The sequence below is a fragment of the Aegilops tauschii genome, chromosome 3 (assembly GCF_002575655.3).
Source record: "Aegilops tauschii subsp. strangulata cultivar AL8/78 chromosome 3, Aet v6.0, whole genome shotgun sequence".
NCBI lineage: Eukaryota > Viridiplantae > Streptophyta > Magnoliopsida > Poales > Poaceae > Aegilops > Aegilops tauschii.
In genome coordinates, this window is record NC_053037.3 from 603,593,590 (window position 1) to 603,604,968 (window position 11,379).

The 11,379-nt window shown below is 48.9% G+C and overlaps 1 protein-coding gene across 1 annotated transcript; it reads left to right on the forward strand.

Moving 5' to 3' along the window:
* Positions 1-6,110: 6,110 nt before the first annotated feature.
* Positions 6,111-6,611, forward strand: LOC141020800 (uncharacterized). The gene has a single exon (XM_073495744.1). It carries the CDS (start codon positions 6,111-6,113, stop codon positions 6,609-6,611), a length of 501 nt encoding a protein of 166 aa, XP_073351845.1.
* The last annotated feature ends 4,768 nt before the right edge of the window (positions 6,612-11,379 follow it).

Here is an 11,379-nt window from a genome sequence, read left to right on the forward strand (position 1 = left end):
TTCGGTTATGTTTTGGTTTCAACCTTCCCATTTCTTACGTTAACTGTGGGGTTTTATTTTTCCTTTTTGTTTCACTTTTTCTCTCTATTTTCGCATCTTTTTAATTTTTCTTTTAATCCTATAAATACAACATTTACACGCGATATTTCTAAAAATTCATGATGAACTTTTTGAATACATGAGGACTATATCTTAATACACGCAAAGTATTTTTATATACGTGAAGAAAAACATTTAAGAGGTGTTTTTCAAATTGAAAATATATTAATTCATATTTTTTAGGAAATTGTTGAGGCATTTCAAAAAGTGTATGAACATTTGAAGAAAAATGATCGCATTTGCCAAAGACCTATAAATTTTAAGGGAACAAAAATATTTTTCAATGTTGACATTTTAAAAGGTCTTTGAAGATTCATGTAATTAAAATACTTTCACATTTAAAAATGCTCGTTTTTTATGAGAAAACAAAATACTGAATAAAAACTGGAGCGGTTCAAAGAAGTAAAAAAAACACGAAAAACCTTCGACTGGGCCAACCTACAACGGCGCGTGTTTGGGTTGTGTCCACAAACGGTGACACTATTGGTCATATAGGATTCACCTTGCTTTTGCGCACAAAGAGATAAACACGCCATCTCTCAAATTGTTAAGAGGTCACATAGCTTCATTTCGCGAACAAGCAGGTCACAAGGTAGGACCAGGAGCTGACGTGTCTCACTGACTAGTCTTTTCTTTTTTCTTTTTCGCAAATAAGAACCTGGCTATATTTTTTGAGGTGTGTGTGTGTGCATGGGAAGCTAGCTGTGCGTGGGTGGTTGGTCTCCGGCGGCGTGTGGGGCGGCGACTGCGCTCCCCTACTCGTCGGTCGGCGGTGTCTGTGCCCTCCTGCGATCGGGCGGAGCTGATGGAGGGGGCGGCAGAGCGTGGTTCGGGACTTTCCCCGCGGGCGTCGTCTTCGGCGCTGCTTGCGGCGGCGGCGACGCCGTTGGTCCGAAAGGAGGGTTCTTCTGCTAAGTCCCGGGGGGAGCAAGACCCCGGACCTAGCGGCGAGTCTGTCGGAAAGGCTCGGCGGCATGGTGCTGATGGACAAGGAGGTTCAAGGCTTTGTGTTTGAAGATTCAGATCCTGGGGTTCAGAAGCGATGCCGGTGGATGGCAGTTGGCAAGGTATGTTCTCCACGACCCATGAAGATGTCAGCTTTGGAGAGGACGATGCCGCGGGCATGGGGGCTGCACCGGGAAGCCAAGTTCAGTGAGATCGGACCGAACATCATTATGGTGCAGTTTGGAAGTGAAGGGGATTGGAGACATGTGTTGAATAATGGTCCTTGGCAGTTTGATTTTAGCGTGTTGATAATGAAGGATTATGAAGGAAGTGTTAGGCCATCTGAGATGGTCTTTGACAGGGTTGATGTGTGGGTGCGAGTACTTGACTTGCCCCCGGATAGAAGGACAGAGGCTTTCGGCAGGGCGCTCGGGAACTGGCTTGGAGACATTGTTAAAGTTGATGTGGATAGAGAGGGATTTGCCAGAGGTGGCTACTTGAGGGTGCGAGCCACAATTTCAGTGTTTGACCCTTTGGTTCGCGGGTTCTACCTCAAGAAGTCGAAAGACGCCAAAGAGAAGACTTGGTTTGATTTCTACTACGAGAAGGTTCCCCACTTTTGCTTTGACTGCGGGAGAATGGTTCATGTTGGTGACCGATGTGTTCCTCCACTTGATTCGGCTGATCAGTGGGGGAGCTGGCTTCGGGCTTCTCCGGGACGCAATGCTCCAGCCGGCGAGGGGACAACTAGTGGAGGTTCTGGTAGTTTCAACAGCCGGAGTGGCACTCACACTAGTGATGCTGCTCGGTCTAGTTCTACAAACCCTAGAATGAGGGAGATGCATACGAGGAGGAACTTACATGCTGAGTTCTCTGGGTCGGGTGACGCTCGCACTGGCGAGAGTTACTCCAAGGCTGGCTATGAGGTCAATAGCCCAGGTAAACCACGAGCAAGGCATGGTGCTGATCAGGGGAGAGACCTAAGGGATAGTCTGGAGCATCGCCGGGAACATGATATGCGGCAGCATCTGATGGAGCAGAAATACGGGCCCAGATTTGAGAATGAGCGCTGTCATGAGGTGCATGGCAAAGGCAAAGGGAAGGAGGAAGAGTTTGATGGTAGATATGATGGTGTGCTTGCTAGGGGCTCCCGGAATGATGAGAGGGACAGGGAGGAAGTGCATGGAAGGCGAAGGGGTACCTACAGAAGGATGCATAGAGATGATTTGGACAGGTGGCCTAGGTATGAGACACATCATAACCAGCCTGGGGACAATAGGAAACGGAGGCCGAAACAAGTGTGGGTGGCTAAGGGGGAGCAAGACGCTTTCACTCGCGAAACAAGACAGAAGACGGCTTCTGTTTTTGACCGCATCTCTAGCAAGAAGGGGAACTCATCGGCGGACCCTGACTTCCAGGGCCGCCGGGATCAATGAATCTCTTGGCCTGGAACTGCCGAGGACTGGGGTTGGACTCGACAGTGGGCGAACTTCGTGACCTGGTACGGTCCCACAACCCAGCGGTGGTGTTCTTGTCAGAAACTAAGAAGAAGTCTAGAGGGATGGAAAAGCTGATGTGGAGTTTGGGGTTTAGGTGTGGTGTGGCTGTTGATTGTCAAGGACTTAGTGGTGGCCTGGCTCTTTGGTGGAGAGATTTTGTGCAGGTATCTGTCAGGCCTTATTGCCAATATTTCATTGATGTGGAGTTGAGGTTTGAGGAGAAGACCGTTAAATTCACTGGTTTCTACGGGGAACCGCGCACGGAGCTGAGGAAGAAATCCTGGGATGCTATCAGATATCTGAGAGCCCAGGATAATCTGCCATGGATTTGCGCGGGCGACTTTAATGAAGCATTATTTCAGGCTGATCAAATGGGTGGTAACCCTCGAAGCTTCAACCCAATGGAGGATTTCAGAGATTGCTTGGCCGAGTGTGGTCTTGCTGATTTGGGTTTTTCTGGTTATCAGTATACATGGGATAATAAAAGGGAAGGAGTGGATAACATTCAGGTGCAATTGGATAGGGCTGTTTGCAATGGTGATTTCCTGGCTCTTTTCCCTGAGACCCATGTTGAGCATCTGATGACGGAGGAGTCGGACCACCAGGCCCTTTTGATTCATGCATGGGAGACGGCTCAATGTGTGGATGATCGTGGCCCCCGGCCCTTCCGCTTTGAGGAGGCTTGGACGCGCCATGATCAATATGGTGGTATGGTCGAGGCCGTGTGGTTGGCGGCTGACAGTGGAGAGAGGGGCCCTGCGGCTCTATGTCAGCGGCTAGTGCGAACAGCAGGGAGCATGCAACAGTGGGCGCGTGAGGTGTTCGGTTCGATCAGGAAACAGATCAAGAATCTGAAAATACAGTTGAATGACGCCAAGTCTCGGGCGAGTACCACTGGGTACTCGCAGGAGATCAAGGATATTGAAGCTCAGCTGCATGAGGTGTACGAAAGGGAAGAGGTTTTCTACCGTCAGCGGTCGCGTGTAGACTGGCTCAAAGCTGGAGACCAAAATACACAATATTTTCATAATAGAGCGAATCATAGGCGGCGGAAGAACACTGTCCGAGCGCTTAAACGGGCTGATGGATCTCGGTGTAGTGTCAACATCGAGATGCGTGAGATGGCAGCGTCTTTCTATGAAAACCTGTTTACTTCCGAGGGCTCGGCAGGGTCAGAGGCGCTGCTTGGTGGGATCATGCAGCTTGTCAGCCCGGCGATGAATGCTAAGCTATGTGCTCAAATTACTGATCAGGAAGTTGAAGCGGCTCTTTTCCAAATGGGGCCGACAAAATCACCGGGCCCGGATGGTTTTCCAGCGTTATTCTATCAACGACACTGGTGGTTGGTTAGAGAGGATGTTTGTGGGGCTGTAAGGGGCTTTCTTTTAGGGGAGCATACCCCTGAATTTTTTAATGATACTGTGATTGTCATGATTCCGAAACTTAACTCACCGGAGTTGCTTTCTCAGTTCAGGCCAATAAGCTTATGTAATGTGCTTTACAAGATCACAACAAAAGTGTTAGCTAACCGTCTCAAGTGCATTCTTCTGGTCCTTATTTCGGAGGAGCAAAGCACGTTCGTGCCTGGCAGGTTAATTACCGACAACGTGTTGGTTGCCTATGAGTGTGTTCATGCGATCAGGACAAGGAAAAGGAAGAAATGCCTTTGTGCGGTGAAGCTCGACATGATGAAGGCGTATGATCGTGTAGAGTGGATCTTTCTGGAGCAAGTGATGCGAAAGTTCGGCTTTTAGGAGGGGTGGATAAGAATGGTGATGCGTTGTGTCACTTCAGCTAGGTTCAGAGTCAAGCTGAATGGAGGTTTATCGAGGCTGTTCGCTCCTTCTCGGGGGCTCAGACAGGGAGACCCTCTCTCGCCGTACTTGTTTCTGTTTTGTGTTGAGGGGTTCTCGGTTTTATTGAAAAAGCGCAAGAGGAGAAGTTGATCAGTGGGGTGTCCTTTGGTACAAACGGACCGCAAGTGACCCACCTGTTGTTTGCAGACGATAGCATTGTTTTTCTGGAGGGGACACAATCGAGCATGGAGGTTCTAAAGGATATTTTGGCAAGGTATGAGGTGGCTTCTGGGCAGAAGGTGAACTTGCAGAAATCTTCCATTTTCTTTGGAAAAGGATGCCCGGAGGAATCTAAGGAGCTTCTTAAGCAAACCAGCGGGATCACTTCGGAGGCGCTTAGTGAAAAATATTTGGGCTTGCTCACACGGGTGGGGAGGTCCAAGGATGGTGCCTTCAAGCGGGTTGCAGAGAGTTCCAAAGGCAAGGTGGGGGGATGGAAGGGGCAGGGGCTGTCAAAAAAGGCCCGGGAGGTTTTGGTTAAATCTTCATTGCAAGCTACACCAACCCACGCCATGAGTTGTTTCCAACTTACCAAGAAAATGTGCCGGAATCTGAAATCAATCTCGTCGAAATTCTGGTGGGGAGCAACTAATGGTGAAAGGAAGGTGCATTGGATTTCTTGGGACAAGATGTGTGAGTCTCAGAAGGAAGGAGGACTTGGCTTTAGAGACCCTGAAGCGTTCAATCAAGCTCTATTAGCAAAGCAGGCGTGGCGGCTCTACCAGAGGCCTTCATCTCTATGTGCTCGAGTGTTGAAGGCGCGCTACTACCCACACTGCTCCATTCTGAACGCGACGAGCCCGACGGCGGGCTCGTTCACTTTCAGGAGTATCATCCATGGGAGGGAGCTGCTAAGGGTGGGCTCAATCTGGCGGATTGGTGATGGTTCCTCGATTAACATTCATCATAGTAATTGGATTCCAAGGGCTGGGTGCATGCGGCCACTGGGCCAGTACTTTATGCCTGGTGTGACTAAGGTGGCGGATCTACTGTTGCAAGATGGATCGGCGTGGGACAAGACGAAGGTGGACTCCATGTTCTCTGTGGATGATGCGGCGGATATTAAACAGATTGCAATTGGAGGACCGGGTACTGAAGACTACCTTGCATGGAACCATACTCGTAATGGGGTGTTGTCAGTCCGATCTGCTTACCATCTTCGGATGTCGGTGAACAGGGTGTCTTCTGGACGGCCAGAAGGATCAAACTCTGTGGCTAAGCATAAGGGCTACTTAGCTCTTTGGGACACAGATGCTCCGGGCAAAGCGAAAATTCATATCTGGCGTTTGATTAGGAATGGACTAGCTGTTGGATCGGAGCTTCATAGAAGAAGAATTAAGCCCAGGGTTTTTCTGTGTTGCGTGTGGACGGGAGGAGACAGCCTTTCATAGGTTTTGGGGGTGCCACCATTCTGACTTATTCTGGAAACTTATGCGCTCAGAGAAGGGTTTTGGGGTGGTTCCTCCATCTGGTGTGGCAGAGTCCCAGCGTGCTTTGGCGGACTGGCTGCTAGAGTGGCTTGCGTCGGCGAAGGACGAGGAGAAAGAAGCTATGATCCATGCCCTTTATGGCATGTGGCTCGCCAGGAACGAAGCCCGTGACGGAAAGCGAATTGCTGCGCCAAAGGAGGTCCTTGCCCGTGTCTCTTCCTCTATGTCTCAATGGAGGGAGGCACATGCTGTGACGGGTGAAGCCGACGGTAGCTAAGCCGATGCAGCGATGGGAGGCGCCTGAGGATGGTTGGATTAAAGGGAATGCGGACGGGGCAGTTGCCAAGCAGCGAAACAATGGAGGTGGGGGCGTCATTCTGCGTGATCACCAGGGTGCTTTCTTGGCGGCAGCTGGTTTTTTCTTCCCCCACTGTACTGATCCGGAAGGAGCTGAAATTAGGGCTTGCCTGGAACTGCTTCGGCTGGCTAGGAATCAGAATGTGCAGCGGATTCTGGTGGAGCTGGACTGTCAGGCTGCTGTTCAGATGATCAATTCTCAGGAAAGGAACCTGTCGGCTGTTGGCCCATGGGTGCAGGAAATAAAGGGTTTGCTAGAGGAGTTCCTGGACTTCAGAGTTGTGTGGACTCGTCGATCTGCGAACGAGGCAGCTCACAAGCTGGCTAGGGTTAGTGTAGGAGACGAGAGGTCTCGGGTCTGGGTCGGTGTTCCTCCAGATTTCATTCTGGATATTGTAGCTAATGACATTCCAAACTTGTTTTAAGTAATGGATGTGTTTTCCCTCAAAAAAAAAAAAAACTAACCTAGGATGGTATCCCCGTTTGGCATGGGGTCCGCGGTTTGATGAGCCTGCACTCGGCCACTGTACCTATTAACAATGATGGATTGGACACAAGTGCATGCTCTTGCAGCCGAAGGGACCTCTCTATGGCCTCTCAGTGAGTTAGTCTTTTTTCTGATAAAAGGGTGATTTTATTAACTAAAAATGCGTAATTAGTTAGTGACATTGTACCCACTGAAATGGTGGATCAAACAGTTTACTGTCAAGTATGAGTTTTGTTTGAATAGGCTTTCGCCCAAATTTATATATAAAGCGAACCAACAAGTCCAGAAAGTACAAGTTGCGCGATGAACCTGAATAGTAACTTGATTATAATGAGTGAAAATGGGGCGTAAGAGCAACTCCAACGGGCCGACCCAAATGGACGGCGATTTCGTCCGCTTTTTGTCCGTTTGAGTCGGCCGCCCGCCCGACGTCCGCCCTGTTTTTCATATGGGTTGGCAGCGCGCCCAACGCGCCGACCCATATGTGCAGGCGTGGCCGGCTGGCCGCCCAATTTTATATTGATTTGCATTCAAACATATTGTGAAATGAAATAACAAGAAAAATAGTTTAGCCGCCCAAATAAATAGTATAGTTTTACAAGCCAAATACAAATAAAAATGTTTCACATAATTTCGTAAACGAATAAAAGAAGATACATCTATTGGTTGCCAACATAAGTCCACATATGCTCAACCAAATCATTTTGCAGTTGCACGTGAGTTTCCCAATCACGCATGTCTTCATGAAACTGAGTGAACTGCTCAAATGTTGCGGCTACTCCATGCTCAAGCACAACATTCTCACCCTAAAATTGAAAGCCTTGATCGTACAGACGTTCCGGACGCTCGTCTTCTACGATCATATTGTGCATGATCACACAAGCAGTCATCACCTCCCATAGTTTCTACGTGCTCTAAGTATTAGCAGGATACCGAACGACGCCCCATCGAGATTGCAAAAACCAAAGGCACGCTCGACATCCTTTCTAGCACTCTCTTGCTTTTGGGCAAATCTTTTCCTTTTCTCTCCGACAGGGTTGGGTATTGTCTTGACAATAGTGGTCCACTGAGGATAGATACCGTCACCCAAATAGTACCCTTTGTCGTAGTTGTGGCCGTTGACAGTAAAGTTCACCGGTGGGTTGTTGCCTTCGGCAAGCCTAGCAAACACCGGCGAGCGCTGAAGCACGTTGATATCATTGTGTGATCCAGCCATGTCAAAGAAAGAGTGCCAGCTCCAGAGATCTTGAGACGCCACGGCCTCTAGTATGACAGTGCAAGCCCTGACATGTCCCTTATACTGCCTTTGCCAAGCAGAAGGGTAGTTCTTCCACTCCCAGTGCATGCAGTCTATGCTGCCAAGCATCCCCGGGAAGCCCCTGCTGGCATTCATCGCCAACAAACGGGCTGTATCTTCAGCTGTCGGCTCTCTCAAGTACTCAGGGCCAAACACAGCAATCACAGCCTTGCAGAACTTATAGAGGGCTAGGCATGTAGACTTGCTCATACGGACGTACTCGTCAATGAGATCACCAGGCACTCCGTATGCAAGCATTCGGATGGCGGCAGTGCATTTCTGGTAAGAGGAGAAACCAATCTTGCCGACGACATCCTCTTTGCACTCGAAGTAGTCATCATAGCCGACCACTCCCTCTCTAATACGGTTGAAAACATGCCTACTCATACGGAACCGGCGGCGGAATTTGTGATGTTTGAACAACGGGTTTGTTGTATCAAAGTAGTTCTTCCAGAGAAGGAAATGCCCGCTCTCTCGGTTACGATTCAACGGCGGAAGGTGGCCCGGAATGGAGCCACGGAACGACGGCCGCTGGTTGTTGAGGTGGTGATGGACCAACACGGCAGCCAATATCTTCTCCGCGTCGTCGGACGACGAATCGTCGGAGTCGCAAAGGAAATTGTGGAAAAAGAACTCGTCGGCGGAGTCCATTTTCGTACCTTGGCAAACTGACAGCTTGCGGGCATCGAAGAAGGAGACGGCCGGCGAGGGGAGACGCGGCGCCCACAGACCAGCTAGCTGCCCTGCCGGCGTCCGACGAGTGTGACGGCGTCCGAGGAGCGTGCCAGTTGGATGTGGTGGGGGCGGCGAGGCGTCTTCTTGGTCGCGGGCGGCTGTGCGGTGGGGGAAGCGGCGGCGGGAACCAGTTTGCTCCCCGGCGGCAAAACGGCGGCGGCGGGCGACTGGGGGCAGGGGCGGCGTTGCTGGGTGGATGTGGAGGCGGCGGCAGCTGGAAGAGTCGCCGGCAAAAATGGGCGGCGGCGTCGGTGACGGAGGAGGCGGGGGCGAGGGTGTGAGAGGGGGGGCCAATGTGCCACAGACGAGCGGCCCGGGGACAGGAGTAGGCGAGCGCGCGCGCGTCCGTCGCGTGTCCGCACCGACGCAAATCAGGCTCAAAAATGGGCCGGGAATGGGTCGCCCGCGGACGAAAAACGGACGCACGTCCGTTTGGGTCGGCGCGTTGGGCCGCCTTTTCTGTCCGCGCCGACCCAAACGGACGGCCGCGGACGAAATAGGTCGTCCCATTGGAGTTGCTCTAAATTTTGCTAGTAACATTGCATTGTATAGTCCGCGAAGTCACTAGTCACTTGCTTTCACAAGCAAGAAGGCACAAGGCTCGTCTGAAAAGGAAAATAAAATGAAAGAAAGGGGCACTCTGACGAGAACGGCCATACAGTGGACGAGCTTGCCTGCTCCCGCTACTTTGTGCCAATGAGACAGTGACGTGTCGGTAGGTGTATAAATGCGGTTGTACAAAGCAGGGATAGATGCGCATCACCCAGCAATAGTATACGGTGACAGAGCCTGTCTGATACAACGATGCCTTGACAGTGCACCAGTCACATGTTCCGTTAGTGAAAACAAACTGGTTGAACTCATCCGGAAGTATGGCAGCAATGACAAAAATAAAGCAGCAGGGCTACAAAACAAAAATCCCTTCATGTGAGATGCATCAAAAACAAAACGCTGGAAATTCAGACTTTTAACATTCGAACAAGTGGAAGAATTTAGGGGGGAAATGCCAGAAAAGATACAAAAACATTACAAGTACAATTCATGAAAAAAAAAATCTGTGCACATTTATATATGTAACGGCAAACAGAAAAATTCGACCGTGGCTATTCTCAGCTTTGTGTGAGTGGTATATCACGGGATTTACCCTTAACCATATCTGTGAGAGGTGGCGTGAACTGGAAGCTAAAAACATTCCTAGTCAGCTCATCAAACATGCATTTTGTATGTCCCAGGGAAAAACATTCAGTAAAATTTTGGACATGCTTCATGACTTATTTTAAAGACTGCAAAATTCAGGAAACTCATTCTAGACGGCCCGGACATGCTTCATGACTTATTTTAAAGACTGCAAAATTCAGAAAACTCATTCTAGACGGCCCCCACCCCACCCCAACCACAGCACAAAAAAACAACTTTGATTCAGTGTCGCCACACATATAGGGATCTTGTAGAATCAACACCTTACAAGGATCAATGTTTTTGATCTATGTTAAGGAAAAAAGCAACAGGTTTGGCGAATAGCATTCGAGTGCATTGGCCTTCATACATAATATCCGTCCTGTCTGGCAAGTCAGTTAGAAGATCCCCGTAATTACTAGTTGGTACATCTTGTGTGCCATCTTAATAAAAAGTACTCCCTCCGATCCAAATTAATTGACGCACACACAGTACAATTTTAGTATAAAGTTGTACTAAGTGTGCGTCAATTAATATGGATCGAAGGGAGCACATATTTTTATTCCACAGAACTAGATGTGATCGACCCCAACGACCATACCAGCCAAACCCTCTAAAATGACAAACAATTTGCACACAACACAAGCATCGAAGATGGCCCTTCATTCCTCGGGTTCTTCTAGAGCAGCCCGTAACACATCATCAGCCACACAAATTCCCGTGCTCCTCGCACAAGTAGAAGACCTCGAAAGCAGCTGTTCGCCGAAAAGTGACCAGGTTCTTCTGCAGATTTCAAGGCCAACACCATAAAAGATCTAGTTGAGAAAATTCACATCATCTAGATTTAGCAAAGAATAAAAAAACTAGCAATATGTAGCTTCGTTAGTGGCCACATCATCTTATCCCCATCATACTGCTTGATTGCATGAAGCATACACATTCTGGACTTGTCCCTACAAAAAAAAGGCAAGACAACGCATGACCTCCAAAACAGGCCTCCATGTGAAAGAAGCTTAGTAAGATATAAAGGTTGGATAGAATTTTCATCCGTAAGCCCGGATTGACAATCAGATGTTGATGCCACATTTTAGAGGGTTTCAAACCAGTTGGCGAAACCCGGATTGACAATCAAATTTTGGTATGCTTAGGTATATTCAAAAGTTTTAGACATATTCAGAGGTTTCAGACATATGTGTGACAGTTGTTCATGCAGAATTTCCAGTCACACTAAAGTCAGTTGTGGTCAGTACATATTGGCATGTTCAAGTTTATTTGCTTCAGCTGTGAGAAAAGCCAAAGAGAAGTCAATTTCAATATTTACCTGCTGCCAACAAAATCGATGCCATGTGTTGCATCATATGGAGCTGACCTCGGAGTTGAATCCCAGAATGGTTCATCCCAACAGCATTCTCTGCCAAGACAACAAGACAAGCATGGATTTTCTAGTTTGTCAGTAGATTCATTTTGCACTGGCTTGCTTAACAGGTGGCAATCAAGT